The following is a 22,406-nucleotide window of genomic DNA, read 5'->3' as shown; positions in this document are numbered from 1 at the left end:
CGGTACTTTTACTCCACTACTTTCCTTCAACCTGCAGTCACTACTTTATTTTTCTTATCTATGGGGATTAGAAAAATCTGTCCTGTGATTCCTGTCCAATCCAATCGCACATAGAAGGTAAATCGCATCATACTGAACGACCTCATGGTCGACATGGGCGAAGTGTCCAAGAAGATGTCCAAAATCTTTACACTTATTGACCCAGAGACTGTTTAGAAGCATGTCACTGATGAGAAGATGACGGATGTTTACTGTATGATGACCGAAATGGCCTTAAACACCCAGCAGGCACAAGACGTCAACATGATGTCAGATTGACGTTGCACCCCAACGTTGTGGGGATGTTGCATTTTGTTTGGAAATTAAAATCAAGATCATGAAAAAGAAAAATCATCTGATTTCTTGATTGAATTAAATTCAGTTAATTTATATTTGTATAGTGTTTTTACCGTGTAGATTGTGTCAAAGCAGCTTCACATAGAAGATTATAGTAAATTGCAACAGTGTCAGTCCAGTTTTTTTGTTTTGTTTGATAATGTGAAGTCTGACCTCGCACTGTAAAATGTTTCCCAACTTCAATGACTGTGTGCAGGAGTCTTGAAGATCACAACCGCCATGATTCCACACTCAGTCACGGCAAACTACCTTTGTTTGTTATGAATTCACACTCTTGTGGTGAAATTACATTCTGCGTCACTAGTTAAAATTGCTTATTCCTCTGTATTTGAACATTCTTCAAAACATTTGGGATAATGTAAGTGAGTAGCTCAGCAAATAATATATAATGCTGCTCGTTTAGATATTTGGCTCATATTGTGCTTTTAACTTCTTTCACCTTGAGCTGTACATTAATTCATTTAAGTGAAGTCAGTTGACAACCATACATTGTAGTTTCTAAAGGGTTTGTGTTATGTTCTTAAATTTTCTCTCAGCTTTTTATGGGATTTGGATTCCCCTATGAAGGCCCCGCCCCTTTAGAGGCCATAGCCAATGGCTGCATATTCTTGCAGCCGAAGTTCAGCCCCCCTCGCAGCTCCCTCAACCATGAGTTCTTCAGAGGAAAACCCACTTCCAGAGAGGTACGCTGATCTGAGCAACACACACACACAAACACACACATATCTTTTGCGTTTACTGTATAGCATCATGGGTAATGTAGTTTATTTTGCATCAAAACACAATATTTTTTAATTAAGTGAACATTTTTCTATTGTTTGTTTTCTTTTGTTTTTTTCTGGGCTCAAAATCTGTTTTAATGTTTAGTTTTGATCTTTTCTTTTTTGTTTTTAATTATTTCTGTTTATTTTATTTTGTTGTTTTGTTTTATTCTGTCTCTCTTTCAGCTTTGTTTTAATATTTGGTTTTGCTCTTATTTTATTTATTTATTTATTTATTTATTTATTTATTTATTTATTTATTTATTTATTTATTTATTTATTTATTTATTTATTTGTTTGTTTGTTTGTTTAATATTATTTATATATTTATTTATATTTTGATCTGTGTTTTTGTTTTGCTTTGGTTTATTCTGATTCAGTTCATGTATTGTCTTTCTTTCAGTTTTGTTTTAATATCTCATTTTATTTATTTATTTAATTTAATTTTTATTTATTTTTTATTTTTTTGCTTTGTTTTGCTATTTTGCTTTGCTTTTTCTGGTTTGGTTCATATATTGTCTATCTTTCAGTTATGAAGTTTGATTTTAAATATCAAAATCAGACATCAATGCTTATAGATTCTTCTCTGTTTGTTTGTTTGTTTGTTTGTTTGCTAAACAGGGTTGTTACTGCCTGAATTTATCAGAAGTTCTATGGCTTGTTGAATGTGATTCTCACTCCAGTAAATAAGCTGAAATAACCACAAATCTGAAATAACCACTAAATATTGACCACACAACCAAATGTGGATATAGTGTTGATGTGCCCATATGTTCATTAATTACGATATAGTCTGGCATGGATTTTGAAATAAAACATAATTTTGTAATAATAGGTAATAATTAACTTTGACATTTTTACTTTCAGGTAAATGTGCTGGATAATAATTTAATTTAATTTAATTTAATTTAATTTAATTTAATTTAATTTAATTTAATTTAATTTAATTTAATATTTTTATTATAAATTTATATAAATATTAAAAAAACAGGATTATACCAGGCGAGAGGCATTTGTTGGTATTATTGTTGATATTATTGATATTATTTTTGAAATGCTGTTTAAAAAGTATCAAATGATATTTTTTCTAAAACATTTCGAAATGCAGTTAATGGGCTATCAACTCATATTTATATTTATTTGTCTGCCCATCAGGTGTCGTCACAGCATCCATACACTGAACAGTACATCGGCAAACCCCACGTCATAACAGTAGACTTCAACAACTCGCAAGAGTTTGAAAAAGCTGTTCAAGAGCTACTCAAATACAAGGTAAGCTTACGTGTCATCTATTACAATGGTTGGTGCACCGCTTTATATAGACGGCAGTGTGGAAAACTAGATTCTGATTGATTTCAATCAGACATTCCACTATATACTAACAAATACAATACATATACTAACATCATCATTCATATGTCACTGCTTTTCTGTCACGCCGAAGTAGCGCCATCTAGTGAATGAATAATACATAGGTCAGTGTATGCTCCATTCAGCCAGTTTGATTTCTGTCAGTTTTGTGTTTTTGACTGTTTGGCACCATCTTGTGACTGAATAATGTGAAAAGTTAATGTATACTCCATTCAGCCAGTTTGATTTCTGTCAGCTTTGCTTTTGACTGTTTGACACCATCTTGTGACTGAATAATGTATAGGTTAGTGTATACTCCATCAGCTGTTTTCATTTCTGTCAGCTTTGCTTTTGACTGTTTGACACCATCTTGTGACTGAATAATGTGCAGGTTAGTGTATACTCCATCAGCTGTTTTCATTTCTGTCAGCTTTGATTTTGACTGTTTGACACCATCTTGTGACTGAATAATGTGCAGGTTAGTGTATACTCCATCAGCTGTTTTCATTTCTGTCAGCTTTGCTTTTGACTGTTTGACACCATCTTGTGACTAAATAATGTGCAGGTTAGTGTATACTCCATCAGCTGTTTTCATTTCTGTCAGCTTTGCTTTTGACTGTTTGACACCATCTTGTGACTGAATAATGTATAGGTTAGTGTATACTCCATCAGCTGTTTTTATTTCTGTCAGCTTTGCTTTTGACTGTTTGACACCATCTTGCGACTGAATAATGTGCAGGTTAGTGTATACTCCATCAGCTGTTTTCATTTCTGTCAGCTTTGCTTTTGACTGTTTGACACCATCTTGTGACTGAATAATGTGCAGGTTAGTGTATACTCCATCAGCTGTTTTCATTTCTGTCAGCTTTGCTTTTGACTGTTTGACACCATCTTGTGACTGAATAATGTGCAGGTTAGTGTATACTCCATCAGCTGTTTTCATTTCTGTCAGCTTTAAATTTAATTAAAGAATTATTATTTCTTATTATGATGGCTCAAAACAATGTTTTATGTGTAATGTATGTCTTTTTTGGCAAGTAGCCACATAATAACTGGGATAAAATACATTCAGAATAGTTGTTTTTGCAGAATAAACCGTCCAGTCTTACACAACAGTGCTCTGCTTTGTGTCAAGCTAACCCTGTTGGACTTTATTCTGAGATGGCAACCTACTGAATGTACATTATTCCTAACATAAAATATGTGTTGCTCTCATTTCTGGCCATGCTGTATATATATATATATATATATATATATATATATATATATATATATATATATATATATATATATATATATATATATATATATATATATATATATATATATAGTGTCATTCAGAATGGTAGATGTTGGAAAAGGAAGACTTGGAGATGCTCTCATCTTTTGTCATAACTATATTTCTTGGTGCCAATTAAACACTGGGGTGCCATGAATACTTTTTTTAGACATTTTAATCTTTTGCTCTGACTCACTTGCTTTCTGTAAGCACAAACTTCCTGTTGTTATGGGAACACAGGCGGTACCTTTCAAATGTTGGAAATCTCGATGAAGTTTCTTTAATCTACAGTGCAAAAGAATAAGAAAGCAAACAAAAGGGGGAAAAAAAACATGTTGTTATATGCAAAGAACAAAAAATAGTATAGATATTCAGAAAGGCAGTCTCTCCAGTTTGAGCTTCACTGCACAAATAATCAGACATCATCCAGATGTAATCTCTGTTAGCTGCAAACAAAATAGAATTATTTGATCTTTGTCAAAAACTAATTTCCTGCAAGGTTTGGCTGTCATGCTTTTTTTAAAGGTATAGTTCTTGCTATTAACAAACCATTGACTATGACTTTTATCTCAGTAGATTCATAATTAAAATTATTTATTAAGGTAGTGGTTGGGTTTATGTATTGAGCAGGATTAGAATTGTAGAAAAACGATCATACAAAACACACTCACCAGCCACTTTATTAAGTATGCCTTACTTGTAGCGGGTTGAACCTGCCTTAATCCTTTGTGGCATAGATTCAACAAGGTACTGGAAATATCCCTCAGAGATTTTACTCCATATTGACATGATAGCATCATGCAGTTGCTGCAGATTTGTCGGATCACATCTCAAAGGTGCTCTATTGGATTGAGCTCTGGTGACTGTGGAGGCCATTTGAGTACAGTGAACTCATTGTCATGTTCAAGAAACCAGTCTGAGATGATTCTTGCTTTACGGCATGGTGCGTTATCCTGCTGGAAGTAGCCATCAGAAGATGAGTACACTGTAGTCATAATGAGATGAACATGGTCAGCAACAATACTCAGGTAGGCCGTGGCGTTGACACAATGCTCAATTGGTATTAATGGACCCAACGTGTGCCAATAAAATATCCCCCACACCATTACACCACCACCACCAGCCTGAACCATTGACACAAGCAGGATGGATCCATGCTTTCATGTTGTTGATGCCAAATTCTGACCCGACCATCCGAATGTGACAGCAGAAATCGAGACTCATCAGACCAGGCAACGTTTCTCCAATCTTCTATTGTCCAGTTTTGGTGAGCCTGTGTGAATTGTAGCCTCAGTTTTCTGTTCTTAGCTTACAGGAGTGGCACCCGGTGTGGTCTTTTGCTGCTGTAGCCCAAACGCCTCAAGGTTCGATGTGTTGTGCGTTCAGAGATGCTCTTCTGCAGACCTCGGTTGTAACGAGTGGTTATTTGAGTTACTGTTGCCTTCCTATCAGCTGGAACCAGTCTAGCCATTTTCCTCTGACCTTTGGCATCAACAAGGCCTTTGCGCCCTCAGAACTGCTGCTCACTGGATATTTTCTCATATTTGGACTATTCTCTGTAAACCCTAGAGAATCTCTAGTAGATCAGCAGTTTCTGAAATACTTAGACCAGCCCATCTGGCACCAACAACCATGCCACATTCAAAGTCACTTAAATCCCCTTTCTTCTCCATACTGATGCTCGCTTTGACCTGCAGCAGATCATCTTGTTCATGTCTACATGCCTAAATGCATTGAGTTGCTGTCATGTGATTGGCTGATTAGAAGTTTATTTATGATTAGAATTTGCGTTTACGAGCAGTTGGACAGGTGTACCTAATAAAGTGGCCGGTAAGTATATTTGCTTTATAAGTACTAATAAACATAATAGGCAGGTAATAAGCCACTAGTAAATAGTGAGAATTGGTTCCTATACTCAAGCATTACCATTTCTGAAAAGGAATGTTCTGTACATTTTTATTATTCATAGTTTTTTGCTGGTTAATATTGGTTTTGCATTGTCGAGTCAGTCTAGACAGTGGAACATCAAATCACATGCTCAGGTTTTTATTAGAAACAGGGGCACAGGTATAAAACCTTATTAAAGGGTAAATGTTTCTGCTTTCAGAACTAATGGCAGGTAAGTTTGTCTTGTCTCCAAAGGAATAGATCAGTCACAAATGACCTTTGCTTTTAATTCACTCATGCTCATATTCCAATTCCAAATGTTCAAGTTCACTAAGCCAGTTCTGATATGAATATTTTATTATATAAGAGTTTTTATGGCAATATGTGCCTCAGCATTTTTGCGAAACCTAAAATACATTGCTTCAGGTACATTTCTTTGCATGTTTCAAATAGCAAATCCACCAGAGGGCGCTACTTCAGGGGAAGTTTTGTACATTTCAGATAGAGATACTTCTTGTATATCTATAATTGGGTTTATATCCAAATCGAATCAATAGTGTTTTCAAAAGCAGACGTAAGAGAAAAGTGCACTACCACAATAGTTTTACCTTGATTTGTCCATATGGAGATAGATAGGGGAGGCAAACAAATTAAATTACAAATCATAGACACCATTAAGTAGTTTCGGAATATTTATTTGCTGTTGTGCAAAGAACTGCACTGAATAATCATGTATTTGTTGATAATATGATGCCGTAAATATCATTAGTGTGAAAAGGAACAAAAGTTGTTGGCGTCATACTGCCCCCTAGAGTCCATTTCATCTAAAAACTGCAGTCAAATGCATATTTAAGTACGTTTTTGCGGTTTCACAAAAATGTAGGCTAAAGCACATATTTCCAGTCTTATTTTAATAGCCGCTTTGCTAAATCAAAATAAAATGGTTCACTTGTTATGATTGGAATAAAATGTACATATAAATTCAAGTCAAAGCTCATAGTTTCATAGTTTTCCCCACATTTCATGGTAAATAAATATGAAGAGTCTAGTTTTTGTCGTACTGTATGTCTTTTTTTTTTGAACAGGTTGAGCCGTTGATACCATATGAGTACACCTGTGAAGGCATGCTGGAGAGAGTCAACGCTTACATCCAACATCAGGTACGTAAGCTATTCAGGAACTATGAATATTTGAAAAACCAAGTTCATATATGATAAATCTAAAATAAATATTTAGATTATTACCATGATTATAAATATGGTCATGTCAACAGCAAGAATGAACTTGCTACAGGCAGCAGATCCACAGCAACACTACTGTGAGCGTGCTACATAACAATCCCATTTCAAATCCCATAGCAGATCTAGAAAGGTGGTGCTGGAGGAGGTGGAGGGTTTCAGATGAAGCTTTGTCAAGAGCAAACACTAAACCTGACTATGTAAATGTTCACTTGCAGTCTCACTTGTTTTCACAGTCAGCTATAGATTGCATATAGACAGGACTAATCAACCTGCATAAAAAGATTGAACTAGATGTAAAGCTTTAAAAGACATGGGGAAAACCTTGATCTAGTGTTTCTTTCCTACGTCCCCTGAAGCAAAATCCAATTTTTACTGATGTAATCCAGTCTATACTTACAGATTCCCAGTTCAGGTTTATTGTGAGCCAGTACAGTCTGATCTGTAAGGAAATGTAACGTGTTTTACATTTTGTCAGTTTAGTGGCTAATTCACTCGAATTCATACAGGTTCAGTTGTATGAAAACCAGGGCTTAATTTGTGCCAGAACACGCCGGATTCGCCACCTCTGAAATCTGATCCGGCACCTCATTTTACCGATCCCCCATCTTTAACCGCCGTACATCCGTACTACAGAAACTTCCGCGACTCCTCAACCCTCTTCACTTTCATCGCGAACCCCACCCCTTTTTCACATTTCTCCATTACACCCCTCCGCCAAACACTGCCAACCATCTACCAACCCCTCACACCCCAACCTTCAAAGGGATTAGGACATAAGGATGAGCCCTTATGAATGGAATGTGATGAGAGAATATCATCCATGACTTTTCCTATTTTGGACACACTGCTATTTATGCTGCATACAGTTTAGGACAGATTGCGTACAATTGGGAAGCAATGCAAGTCTATGATTGCACGCACATGCACCCGTAGACAAAAATACAAGAGAATAAGGGTAAGCATTTTTTTGCCTATGAAGTGAACTACATATACGCTGAGCTTGCTTGCTTGATGCCTTTGGGATCTGATGTGAGCACATACACTGAAACGCACACTTCTGAGAACTGAAGTTACTACTTGTTCAACAACTTTTGAGCTCAAAACCAAGATAACATTCACAAGCTATAATGACTCGGCGAATTAGCGATTTAGGAATATTTTTAGCACTTTACTAAACTGAAGTCAAATCAGTTCAATAATAGTTAAAAACAATGATATTTTGTATTTAAGCGTTCCTGCAGTGTTCAGATCCAACCCTAATTAAACCCATCTAAACTAGTCAATCAAGCTCTTCGGACTCACCAGAGACTTGTTGGCAACTATACAAAAACTGGTTATAGGCTAAATCTGTAGGATAATGCAGGACAAATCTAATCTACAGAAACCTACTGTACTCTGTTCTGTTGCTGGATCTCTCTATACATTTGAGTGTGTCTTTCTGTCTTTCAGTTTTAAGCGTTTGCTCATCTGTAATAGGTCTATAAGATCTCCTCCGACATGACAATGCTATAGTAAATACAAAAGTATTTCTGAGTCATACTATAGTAAAGTGTGTTAATGTGTATGTTGTACTATTTACAACACTTTGTTAATAATTCCTACAACATCTATCTGTATATGTATCTGTCCGTCCTTCCATCCATCTAAACAATCTCTCTACCGTCCATACATCCATCCATCTTAACAATCTCTCTACCGTTCACCTATCCATCTAAACAATATCTCTATCATCCATCCATGTAGCTAAACAATTTCACTACCATACATCCATCCAAACAATCTCTCTACCATCCATCTATCTAAACAATCTCTCTACCATCCATCCATACATACATCCATCCATCCATCCATCCATTCATCTATCTAAACAATCTCTCTACCATCATCCATCCATCTAAACAATCTTTCTACTGTCCACCCATCCATCTAAACAATCTCTCTACCATCATTCATCCATCCAAACAATCTCTCTACCATCCATCCATCCATCCATCCAAACAATCTCTACCATCCATCTATCCATTCATCTATCTAAACAATCTCTCTACTGTCTGTCCATCCATCCATCTCAACAATATCTTTACCGTCCATCCATCCATCTAAACAATTTCTCTCATGTCCATCCATCCATCTAAACAATCTCTCTATCGTCTATCCTTCCATCCATCCATCCTTCCAAACAAACAATCTCTCTACTTTCTGTCCATCCATCTAAACCAGAGATGCCCAAACTCGGTCCTGGAGGGCAAAGTCCTGCAAAGTTTAGTTCAAACCCCAATCAGACACACCTGGGCTAGCTAATCAAGCTCTTACCAGCCTTTCTAGAAACATCCTTGCAGGTGTGTTGAGGCAAGTTGGAGCTAAAATCTGCAGGACACCGGCCCTCCAGGACTGAGTTTGGACACCCCTGATCTAAACAATCTCTCTACCATCCATCTATCTAAACAATCTCTCTACCATCCATTCATCCATCTAAACAATATCTTTACCATCCATCCATCCATCCATGGATCTAAACAATTTCACTACCATCCATCCATCCATCCATCCATCCATCCTTCCAAACAAACAATCTGTCTACTGTCCGTCCATCCATCTAAACAATCGCTCTATCATCCATCCATGTATCTAATCAATTTCACTATCATCCATCCTTCCATCCTTCCTTTCAAACAATCTCTCTACTGTCTGTCCATCCATCTAAGCAATCTCTCTACCATCAATCCATCCATCTGAACAGTCTCTCTACCATTTATCCATTCATATAAACAATACCTCTGTTATCTATCCATTCATCTATCCAATCTATCTGTCTGTCTGATAGACTTTATAACTTAAAAATCTTCATTTTGAAAAAGAAGTTCATTGTTAGCATCGGTTGCAGGAGTTTCTTAAAACTGAATTTTAATATTTATAATCCCTTGAAACTTTGTTACATCATAAGTCTCTCTTGTTCAGATCTTTTCTGTCGCAGGCATTGGAATGTGATGTTCTTGTTGTTGTGTTTTCTTCAGGATTTTTGTCAGCGCAGCAGCCCGTTCCCTGCAGCCAACGAATCCAGATCGTGGCCTGGGAATCCACCCAGTCCTTTCCTCCAGCTGCCCAACTCCACGGCTTTGATCTGGGCTCCGAACATCAGCGCTCCGGCCTGCTGGCCCCCCCTCAGCGCCCTGCGGCTCCTGCTGTCTCCAGAGGACTCGTCCTGTGTGAAAACATGCCAGGACGCCGGCCTCATCTGCGAGCCAGCTTTCTTTCCTTTCATCAACAACATCGAGGCCTTCAATGGGTAAGAGATGCGCAACATTTCTTTTGAATGATGTGCTTTTTTACATGAGTGTGTTTGTTGTTTTAATAGAGTAGCACAGAGGTGACTATAAAACCTGGAAGAGAAATTCATTGTATGTTCCCTTATGATTTTACTTCGGGGTTTCTACTGTGGTACTGTGGTAAATTAAACTTGCTCATACTTTTCATGTTTTTAAACAATTAAACACAACCATGTTGAAACCAGGACCACAACAACACCCCCCACCCCCATCCATCTTTCCATCTTTCCATCTATCAATCCATCTAAACAATATCTCTACCATAAAGCCATCTAAACAATCTCTCTACTATCCATCCATCTATCTAAACAATGTCTGTTTCATCCCTGCTGAAAAATCCAGCTTAAACCAGCCTAGGCTGGTTGGCTGGTTTTAGCTGGTTGACCAGCCTGGTTTTAGAGGGGTTTTGGCCATTTCCAGGCTGGTTACCAGCCATTTCCAGCCTGGTCTTAGCTGGTCAGGCAGGAAAATGACCAGCTAAATCCAGCTAAAACCAGGTTGACCAGCCTGGTTTAAGATGGACATAGCTGGTTTTGGCTGGGCTCCCAGCCTGGCTAGGTGGTAAAGCTGGTTTTAGCTGGTCATTTTCCAGCCTGACCAGCTAAGACCAGGCTGGAAATGGCTGGAAACCAGCCTGGAAATGGCCAAAACCCCTCTAAAACCAGGCTGGTCAACCAGCTAAAACCAGCCAACCAGCCTAGGCTGGTTTAAGCTGGATTTTTCAGTAGGGATCCATTCATCCATCCATATAAACAATCTCTCTTCCATCCATCCATTAATCCATCCATGTATACCTCCATCCATCTGAATAATCTTTCTATCATCCATCCATACATCCATTTAACAATCTCTCATTGTTCCTTCCTCCCTTCCTTCCTTCCTTCCTTCCTTCCTTCCTTCCTTTCTTCCTTCCATCCATCCATCCATCATCCATCCATCCAATCTCTCCACCATCCATCCATCCATCCATCTAAACAATCTATCTTCCATACAAACATCTGAGCAATCTCTCTTTCCTCTATCCATCCATTCATCCAGCCATCCATCCGTCCATCCATCCATCCATCCATCTAAACAATCTCTTTACCATCTAGCCATCTAATCAATCTCTCTGCTATCCATACATCCATCTAAACAATGTCTACTTCATCCATCCATCCATCCATCTAAACAATCTCTTTACCATCTAGCCATCTAATCAATCTCTCTGCTATCCATACATCCATCTAAACAATGTCTACTTCATCCATCCATCGATCCATCCAAACAATTTCTCTTCCATCCATCCATCCATCCATATATCCATCCATCTAAATAATCTCTCTACTATCCCTCCATATATCCATTTGAACAATCTCTCTTCCTTCTTTCCTTCCTTCCTTCCTTCCTTCCATCAATCCATCTAAACAATCTCTCTACCATCCATCCGTTCATCCATCTAAATAGAAGAGTAATTCATTGTATGTTCCCTCATGATTTTACCACAGGGTTTCTACTGTGGTACTGTGGGAAATTAAACTTGCCCATACTTCGCATTTTAATGAAATGAAGCACAACCATGTTGAAACCAGGACCCCAAAAACAGGACCCTCCTTCTCCCTCTCCCAATTAATTTACTTAATTCTCTGAGCACTAACAGTTGCTTTGAATAATTAGCATATGTTGTGTGTATCACCTCTTGTTGAATTCCTGAATTCTATTGTAAGTCGCTTTGGACAAAAGAGACAAAAGAGAAAAAATGACTAAATGTAACTTTTCAAGGTAAATATTATTAGCCCCCTTTAGAAATTAGTTATTTCGATTGATTACAGTCGATTGATTACGAATTGATAATGAATTGATGACTTGCCTAATTAACTTAACTTGCCTAGTTATCCTATTTAACCTAGTTAAGCCTTTAAACGGCAGTTAAATCTGAATATTAATGTTATTCACCCTTTTCAAAGCTTTGTTTGAGACAATGCAATATTGTATAACTCACTACAAGTATTCTATATTCAATTGTACAACTTTAGAGGTTTCATGCATTGTAATACAGTTAATGAATATATGTAGAGGGTGGCATGGTGGCTCAGTGATTTGCAATGTCACCTCACAGCAAGAAGGTCACCGGTTTGAGTTTTGGCTGGGCCAGTTGGCATTTCTGTGTGGAGTTTGCTTCATGTTTTCCCAATTTGCCTCTGGTTTCCTCCACAGTCCAAAGAATTGGATGAACTAAATTGGCTGTAGTGAATGACTGCGTGTGTGAATGTGAGTTTCCCAGTACTGGGTTGCAGCTGGAGAGGCATCCGCTGTGTAAAACATATGCTGGAATAATTGGTGGTCATTCCACTTCCAAGGATGGCAACCCCAATCAGGGACTAAGCTGAAGGAAAATGAACGAACGAACGAACGAACGAACGAACGAATCTATGTAGGCAACTAATATCAGGATTGAAACTATCAACACCACATAGAAAAAGATACAAGTAGCTGTCACTTGGGTGTTCAAAAGGTACATATCTGTGCTTAAAGGGTTCATATTGGTACCTCAATGATATATATTAGTACCTAAAAATCAAGAGGTACTCCTTTGTACTTTTTAGGTACTAAATATGCACACTTGAGGCATTAGTATAGACCCTTCACTTTCAAATGTGTACCTACCTGCCTAGTGTACTAATAAACAACTAAAATAATAAATAAATACTTAAAGATTTGAATTATGATTCAGTTTACTGGTTAAAATGGTTGTGATTGTAAGAATATAAATGTTTCAACCAATGCTAAAAAATTATAAATCACAATCCATATGGGTCATAAATAGAGTCAAGTCCAGAAATATTTCGACATCAACACAATTCTAACACTTTTGGCTCTATTCACCATCGATTTGAAATTAAACAAATAAGATGTTTTAGTTTGAGGGTATTTACATCCAAATAAGGTGAACGATGTACGAATTACAACAGTTTGCATAAGTGCTTCTTAATTGTTAAGGGTCCAAAAGTAATTGGACAGAATAATAATCATAAATCAAACTTTCACTTTTTAATACGTGGTTGCAAATCCTTTACAGTCAGTTACAAAAACTCTTTGGTTGCTTTTGCAGAATGCTTTGAGTCATTCTTCATCTGCACTGTGAAGCGCCATCTAATGAGTTCTGAAGTATTTGGCTTAATACCCTGCCGCTTTTGTCAGCAGTCACATCATCAATAAATAAAAGAGAATCCAGTCCTATTGACAGCCATACATGCCCACGCCATGTCACTACTACCTCCATGCTTCACTTCCTAGGATCATGAGCAGTTCCTTTCCTTAGCTACATTCTTCTCTTCCCATCACTCTGGTACAAGTTGATCTTGATCTCAGCTTTTTTAATAACTCTAATCTGGCCTTTCTGGTTTTGAGGCTCACCAATGGTTTACATCTTGTGGTGAATCCTCTGTATTTCACTCTGGTGAAGTCTTGTCTTGATTGTTGACTCTGACACATACACATATACCTACCTCCTGGAGAGTGTTCTTGATCAGGCCAACTGTTGTGAAGGTTGTTTTCTTCACCAGGGAAATAATTCTTTTATCATCCACCACATTTGTTTCAGTGGTCTTTCGGGTCTTTTGGTGTTGCTGAGCTCACTGTTGCGTTCTTTCTTTTTAAGAATGTTTCAAACAGATGTTTTGACCATGCCTAATGTTTTTGCTATCTCTCTGATGGGTTTGTTTTGTTTTGTCAGCCTAATGATGACTTGCTTGACTGATAGTGACAGCTCTTTGAATCTCATCTTGAGAGTTGACAGTAACATATTCCAAATGAAAATAGCACACTTGAAATGAACTCTGGACCTTTTATCTGCTCATTGTGATTGGGATAATGAGGGAACAACACACACCTGGCCATGGGACAGCTTAGAAGTCAGTTGTCCAATTACTTTAGGTCCCTTAACAAGTGGGAGGCACATATGCAAACTGTTGTAATTCCTACAGCGTTCACCTGATTTGGATGTAAATACCCTCAAATTAAAGCTGACAGTCAGCAGTTAAAGCACTTCTAGGTCGTTTCTTCATAAATGCTTTGTTATTGAAGACAAATGGGTACAACCTTGGGGTTAAACCGATAGTGGCAAGCAAAAAAAGGAATATTGATGATATATTAACATTTAAAAAATGACTGTTTTTCTATCATTTATCTACAGTATGTAATGGGATTTCTGCAATATTTCTCTAATCTTAAGTGTCACACATTCCTTGAAGCCTAAAATCTTTCACTTTTAGTTTGTTTTGTTTGCTCTTTCTCATGTTTTCTTAAAAAAAATACATAGCCAATACATTAACAATGGAGAGCATTCACTGTCCTTTATTCGATGTGCTGTATCACACTGTGCTCTATTGCCTTTGTCTTCTTTGCAACACTCTCGACTGTGTGTAAATCTGTGTGTTTCAGGCTTAATGCTCAGTGTGAGTCTCTGGAAGCGGAGAAGAACCATGTGTTTCCAGCCGTACATGTGGACAGGAGAGAGTGTTTCCAGCAGAAGGAGCCGCTGCTGTTCAGCTGTGCCGGAGTCAGTGCCAAACACCAGCGGATCTGTCCATGCAGAGACTTCCTCCAGGGCCAGGTGGCGCTATGCAGAGACTGCCTTTGAGCTCCAAACACCATCACCAAAACACAAGTCTGTGCTAAACTGAGGCCGGTCCTGACAGTCAAACATGTCCGAGTCCCAGAGCGCCTATGTCAACAGCTTCAAGGGAATTGCTGGAGAAGTGGAGAAGCGTTTTCACTCTTGGTTCCTTTGATCCCAAGAAAAAAAAACATTGTCTCCAGATGAGCCGCGGATGGTAAGAGAGGTGTACCCTGATGTTAAGGGCTTCACCATCTTTCTGGAGGAGTTCAGTCGGCGGTGGATTCGAAATTGAAAGACGTGAACGGAAAATAAACAAGAGTTTGAGGCTACTTTGTGATGCAGGTCAGACTCTAGAAGTTGTAGTTTTATGAAACTGCAGATGAATTTTAAAGTCAACATGAAACGTTATGGAGTGTTGCAGGGATGATGTATTTTTGTAGGCTAAAACTTGGAAACTAGTTACATTTTCCTGTTTTATTGTCGCAAAGTCCATGAGTTTTTGGATTTTGGTTAAATGTTTTAAATGAGTTCTGCTCAAATTTATACACAATAATCTTGGAAAAAGTGGAGGCTAAGAGTCTGATCACATCAAACACATGTGCTCTAAAAAATGAATGGCGCAACTTATCTTTTTATTGACTTTAAAAAAAAGAGCAGTGCACTGCACTTTTTATTTTGCTAGGCAACCACTGCATCAATAGTCTTTATGCTGGAGTGCATGACATCAGGAGATTTTCTGCACTTTTTTCTCTTCAGGTGCACAGAATACTCTGTTAAAAACTCAAGACGCAGCAGAAGGCTAGAAAACGAGATGGCAGGGGATAAATGTTTTACTTTTAAATGTTAAATATTTAAATTATTTTAATATTTAAGTGATTTAAATAAAGTCCACCATAAGTGAAGTTTAGTTATAAACAAATTTCGAGAGGATCACGTGCTTATGATTGCTAGCGGCTGGATCCGCATTATCCAATTCTCAATGCACCAATCAGACGACTCCTAAGCTACTATAAATACCCTGGGTGATGTACCTCCGCTATCTTCTTTTTGAAGAATCCCCCCATCTACCGCTACTCCTCCATCTTCCAAGATGGGTGACACGGTGGCCCAGTGCTTAGCACTGTTGCCTCACAGCAAGAATGTCTCTGGTTCTAGGCTTTACCAAACCAGCAGACATTTCTGTGCGGAGTTTGCATTTTCTCCCCGTGCTCACGTGGGTTTCCCCCGGGTTTCCCGGTTTCCTCCCACCGTCCAAAAAACATGCAACATAAGTTAATTGACTAATCCAAACCGGCACTATAGACATGCTCCTAGTAAATGGTTATCTCTCAAGAGCAATCACTGGTTGTTCATTGGTTATTACAGCGGGGGAGTTCTCGAGATCTACCTGAGCTCAAACTCCCCTCTCGCCTTGCAACGGGAGGCAGCCCCGGGCTCGAGGATCTTATGAGCTCAGGGCTCTCTCCCGGGACAGCATGCCAAACAAGCTTATAATTAATCATCAGCTAAGTGTGAACTCTTGAAATGTACTTAAAATAAAACATTGCTATTTTCAAGGCTGATATGTTTAGCAAATATACTCTCATTTAGGTGTAACAATCAAGGAACTTTTTTGTCGTACCATGGCTGCAGCAGGCACAATGATATTATACAGTGCTGTTACCTTACCTAGCTGTGGATTATTTTTAGTTGCTACATATTATCATTGTGCCTGCTGCAGCCATGATACAGTGTCAAAATCATTTTTATTTTCTGTCTTAGTACACGATGTAACTACAGAACAGTCAATCTTTAAACAGGAACATTATCAAAACTCATTAAACAGGAACATTATCAAAACTTTTCGAGTGAGATGCTAACGGTCTAATCCAATTCAATTATTTATGCTAAGCTAAGCTAAGCTAAAATCTCAGAGATTGACTGAAGGGATAAAATATGGTAACACTAAAACATTTAACTCTAGGTGACTTTTTTTTTAAAGTGGAGTGTGCCTTTATGGAAAAAATAACTTTAATGCCCTGTGTTTTTATTATGATGCATTGTGGGGCCTTTTAGAAAACAAATGTTTCAGTCCACTGGAAGAATTTTGCGATCGAGACAGCCCTTAAAATGGCTGACTCTCTGGTCAGCACTCTGACTACTGAACTATGGAGCTGATTGATACGCAGCCATAAACTTTATTGGTCACAAACCTCCCTTTCTGCAATAACCCAAAAGCCACTTGGTGAAACACGTGTGATGCTGACTTGAGTAAAAGAATACATCATCACTGCAGCGCTCTATACATAAAATAGTCTTATTTGTTTCAGCATTATGCATGCATTCATCATGATATCTGACAAGAGCTGTGAAATCTTTTGAGTGAGTTGTTTGGTGAGATTGTGCCTAGCGATTTTGGATAAGAAGACTGCTCAACGAATCAAAGCTGAATGTAAGTGTGCAGTTTTCTAATCTCTGATTGAAACACCTCCCTCGTTCATTTTCAGGAGGCATTTTCACTGGGATGTATTAACAAAAACAGTAGCAGTGTTTAATTGTTAATATACGGTGTATTAGTTAACACAAACCCATTCAGTCACACTGGATTCATGTTTATGTAGAGTTTCTAGTAGGATGCTTTCATTTTGTGAATATTTATTGTCGTTTGAGCTGAAAGGAACATATGGCGTGATTCCTTGGCTGCAGTTTCTATGCAACATTGGTTTCTGCTGCCTAACAAATCAATCTGGACATTTTTTTAACCACATTTATATTCATAAGGTGAAATTTACAGATTAAAATGACAGATGCAATATATTACAGTGGAATAAAGAAATAAGTCTACACTTTATTTTAAGGTGACATTTTGACAGTGTATACACAAAACATCTGAAAGTGTGATATCTATCTATCTATCTATCTATCTATCTATCTATCTATCTATCTATCTATCTATCTATCTATCTATCTATCTATCTATCTATCTATCTATATATATATATATATATATATATATATATATATATATATATATATACATATATATATACATACTACCTGGCCACTTTATTAGGTACACCTTACTACACGATTTCACCACCACCACCAGCCTGAACCATTGATACAAGGGGGGATGGATCTATGCTTTCATGTTGTTGATGCCAAATTCTGACCCTACAGTATGTATATATATATATATATATATATATATATATATATATATATATATATATATATATATATATATATATATGTATATATATATATATATATATATATATATGTGTGTGTCTCCTGTTTAAGTGTTCGTACATTACGGATTTTTAATTCTTATTGATCGTACAGCGATTACTGTGCACACTGCACAACCCCGAGTCATGTTAATTAACTCATATAAATATGCACTTTAGGGTTAATAACTGTAGGGTTAAAGTCTGACTTAGGGATTTCTGCTTGTAATCATTCATATTAAATTGTTATTATTGTAGTAATAACACAATGCTTAACTATCACCTTATAATAAAGTGTTATCATATTCAGTTATTATTATTTAGTATTTAATTCATTTTGTTTATTTATTTTCGTTTAGGTCATGTAAATGTTAATGACAATAAAATTATACACTGGATATATGTTTTAAAGAGAATTAGGACACCCCTACCCCTTCACGTGAACATACAAAATGAGGGGTAGGGGTAAGGAGTAAAATTAGCATTGGGCCCTGGACTGACTGTATTTGTCATGGGAGTGCATGAGCCAAACCGTGACCCCTGTAAAATGACTGTTTGGGGCCACATGTACCAATACACCCCTACTAAACAGAGTTTTCTTCAAATATGTTAATTGATCACTAATGCAGTGGATTACATTTAGCAATGTTTAAAACTTAATTAGTTTCTTTAAATTCAGCCCATATCAATTGTTTTACGAGAGATCCTGTGAAAGTGTTCGTACATTACGGATTTTTAATTATTATTGATCGTACAGCGATTACTGTACACACTGCACAACCCTGAGTCATGTTAATTAACTCATATAACAATGCACTTTAGGGTTAATAACTGTAGGGTTAAAGTTTAACTTAGGGATTTCTGCTTGTAATCATTCATATTAAATTGTTATTATTGTAGTAATGTTTAATTGTCACCTTATAATAAAGTGTTATCATATGCAGTTATTATTATTATTTTGTATCTAATTTATTTCGTTTATTTATTTTCATTTAGGTCATTTAAATTGTCATGACAATAAAATTATACACTGGAGAGTTTGTGTGTGTGTGTGTGTGTGAAGGGTTACCCTCTTCTGATATCTTTAGATCATAGGTTTCAAACTCAATTCCTGGAGGGCCACAGCTCTGCACAGTTTTGCTCCAACCCTAATCAAACACAGCTGATCCCAATAATGAAGGAGTTCATGACTCTTTTGAACACCTCGATTAGTTGTATCTGCTGTGTTTGATAGGGTTGGAGCAAAACTGTGCAGAGCTGTGGCCCTCCAGGAATTGAGTTTGAGACCTGTGCTGTAGATATAAACTTAAGGGACTGTGTTTGATGTAAAATGACTATAAGATCAGGGTAGCGTTGCACCAGCTGTTCATAAGTAAAGTCAACACAAGGGGCTTAGTAACTACTAGCTTTGTAACTAAATTTGTTCTACATGCACCACATGTTCTTAGGGCAAAACATAGTTAGTAGGACGTAAGCCATTCATAAAGTAATGTTTAGCCGCATTGAATGACGTAATATCCAAATAAGAAGACTTTAAAATACACCACCGAAGAAAACCACCACATTTTGTGAAAACGGTCCAATGAAAAGTTCAATTTTTTTTAAAGCAATCATTAAACTTGACATTATTTTAAAGAGGACCTATTATGCAAAAATCACTTAGATAAGGGGTTTAAACACAGTTGTTTGGCATCATTTTGTGAATATAACCAGCTTCTAATGGTAAAAATGTATTTATTGTATTGTTTATAATCACACTTGATAAAAACAGTCTGCAGAAACACTTTGATTGACATTCTCCCGTTGTACGTGTCATCAGAAGGGGTAAGCCCCGCCCATTAGTGATAATCTCTCTATCTCGTTAGAATAGGATGTCAGTCTTGTTTTTGAATCTGCCACTATGCTGACACGTAGGCATTTGTAGCTCCGCCCTCTTTTGAAAAGAGCACAATCTCATTTGAATTTAAAGCGACAGTCACCAAACTGCCACAATTAGGTTAAAAGCCTAAAAGGGTCAGTCTCAGAGATCTATAAAACGTTATTCGTGTGGTATCTTGAGCTGAAGCTTCACAAACACACTCTAGAGATATCAGAGATTTATGTAAGAAAAAGGGCTCCCTTTTAATAGCCTGTGCTTGGAAGAGAAAAGAACAGGGAGAAAAAGCCATCATGATGAAGTCTTTACTTTTACTGATGAATACAATTGACACAAAGTACTCCTTGAAAGAAATTAAACTCTTCTTTCACGAACTGAAACAAAAGTGAGATTTGTAAGGACATCAAGGCGCCACGAGCTCCTCAATGCAAACGAATATCTCAGTCATCTCTTTTCTACTGTTATACATGGGTAGAGGCTGCCGTAAATATTAAGTTTGACGTAGCGTTATGTTTCTGGTGGCACGATGGCTCAGTGGTTAGAACTGTCGCCTTGCAGCAAGAAGGTCGCTGGTTCGACTCCCAGCTGGGTCAGTTGGCGTTTCTGTGTGGAGTTTGCATGTTCTCCCCGTGTTGGCGTGGGTTTCCCCCAAAGACATATGTTATAGGTGAATTGAATAAACTACATTGGGCATAGTGTTTATTTCGCTGTGGCGACCGCTGATTAATAAAGCTGAAGGAGAATGAATGAATGTATAACTTTTAACTCCGTGTTCTTTCAAGAGTTCACACTTTGCGGATGGTTGATTATAAAGCGTGTTTGGCATGCTGTCCTAAGAGAGAGAGAGCCCTGAGCTTATAATGGCCTGTTTCCACTGAGTGGTACAGTATGGTCTGGGTTGGTGTGGGTTACCTTTATCAGGCTTGCGTTTCCACTGCTAAAAGGGCACCAATGGTGGGTGTGGGTGTGGTTTATGACAGAAAGTTTCAGTCGACGTCATTCTCATTCGAGAAAATGTCAAAGTTAAGGTGTACGGTCGTTCACATATACAGAGGCTTTATACATAAATACTTGTGTATAAATATTGATTACTAACCTTTCTATGAACATGATTTGATTATAAATGCAGATCAATGATAATATCTGGAGTTATCTAAAATGAATAAATAAATGCAACATATATGAACACATACAGCCCCTTATAGTCTCTGTTATGTGACCAATTGTAGATAAACAACACACCGCATACATTAAGTCCTTATATGGCTTCAAAAACAACACGCAACATATAGCCCAGTCAAACCTCTCATCTGTATCTGTAATCTTCACCAGCACATGTAGCCTCTGTTAGAAAATAATTCCGTCATTGTGAGTTCATAATAGTCCAAAAGGTGATGATAATAGTTAAACATGGCAGTTTGTTCATGGTTTAGGTTGGTGAAAGAATCATTCGCTCCTTTGTTTTTTCTGAATTCTTTGGTTTTTGTTTGTCTGTTTCTAAAAGTATCGAATGTCAGAAGCACTTCAATGATTAAACGCATGTTATTATCATCAGCTCAAGAAGTTTGTTATATCAAATATAGACGCGCGGCGAGCTCGCTCAAGAAAGTGAAACCGCTCTCGCTTTAAACAGCCTTGTAAACAACTACAGGGTAGAATTTGCTCTTCTTCTTGGCTTTGAGTCAGTTCATTAATGGCTCGTTTCCACTGACTGGTACGGTACGGTACGGTACGGTTCGGTTTGGTACGGGTCACCTTATCAGGCTTGCGTTTCCACTAACAAGGGTACCCTTTTGGTGGGCGTGGTGTATGACAGAAAGTTTCAGTCAACATCATTCTCACTCGAGGAAATGTCTACAATAAAGCTGTACGGGTCACTTACATATCATATGAAAAGCACTTCTCACAACACAGATGCTTCATACACATAAATACTTGTGTAGAAATGTTTATTACTAACCTTTCTATGAACATGAGTTGAATATAACTGCAGATCAATGACAGTGCGAAACAGCCTACTGTAACGTCTGTAATTATATAAAATAAATAAATAATGAACATATATAAACACATACAGCCCCTTACAGTCTCTGATATGTTCCCAACTACAGAAGAATTACATATAGCAGACATTTCATCCGTATTTAGGTTCAAAACAACACAAAATATAGCCTACAGTCAGTGTAAACCTCTCATCTGTGTATGTAAGCTTCAGCAGCACATGTAGCCTCTGTTAGAGAACAATTCCATCATTTTTGGTTCATATTAGTCCAAAAGATGAAGATAATAAGTTAGTTATACATGCCATTTTGTTCATGTTTGCTGAAAAATAATGTGCTCCTTTTTTCCAGCTTCTCCTTTGTTTCTTCACGCTTCACTCTCACATTTGTCAGTGTCTGACAGGATCGGGTTTCAAAAGCAGGTCAATAATCAAGCGCAGGTTATTATCATCAGCTCATGAAGTTTGTTATTTCAGATATA

At 37.4% G+C, this 22,406-nt stretch overlaps 1 protein-coding gene across 1 annotated transcript in view; it reads left to right on the top strand.

The window, feature by feature from the left end:
• LOC130221747 (alpha-1,6-mannosylglycoprotein 6-beta-N-acetylglucosaminyltransferase B-like) overlaps window positions 1-16,780 on the top strand; it is a 209,485-nt gene extending 192,705 nt beyond the window's left edge. Inside the window, exons 13-17 of the mRNA XM_056454334.1 lie at window positions 933-1,079; window positions 2,313-2,429; window positions 6,759-6,833; window positions 9,929-10,200; window positions 14,663-16,780. Coding sequence (XP_056310309.1) covers window positions 933-1,079; window positions 2,313-2,429; window positions 6,759-6,833; window positions 9,929-10,200; window positions 14,663-14,861 — 810 coding nt within the window. The 3' untranslated portion in view covers window positions 14,862-16,780. The remainder of the gene's footprint in view (window positions 1-932; window positions 1,080-2,312; window positions 2,430-6,758; window positions 6,834-9,928; window positions 10,201-14,662) is intronic.
• Window positions 16,781-22,406: the final 5,626 nt, after the last annotated feature.

This window comes from Danio aesculapii, chromosome 3 (assembly GCF_903798145.1).
Source record: "Danio aesculapii chromosome 3, fDanAes4.1, whole genome shotgun sequence".
NCBI classification, from domain to species: Eukaryota; Metazoa; Chordata; class Actinopteri; order Cypriniformes; family Danionidae; genus Danio; species Danio aesculapii.
Note: the sequence above shows the minus strand (reverse complement) of the source record. Positions and strands in the feature narration are given on the sequence as shown.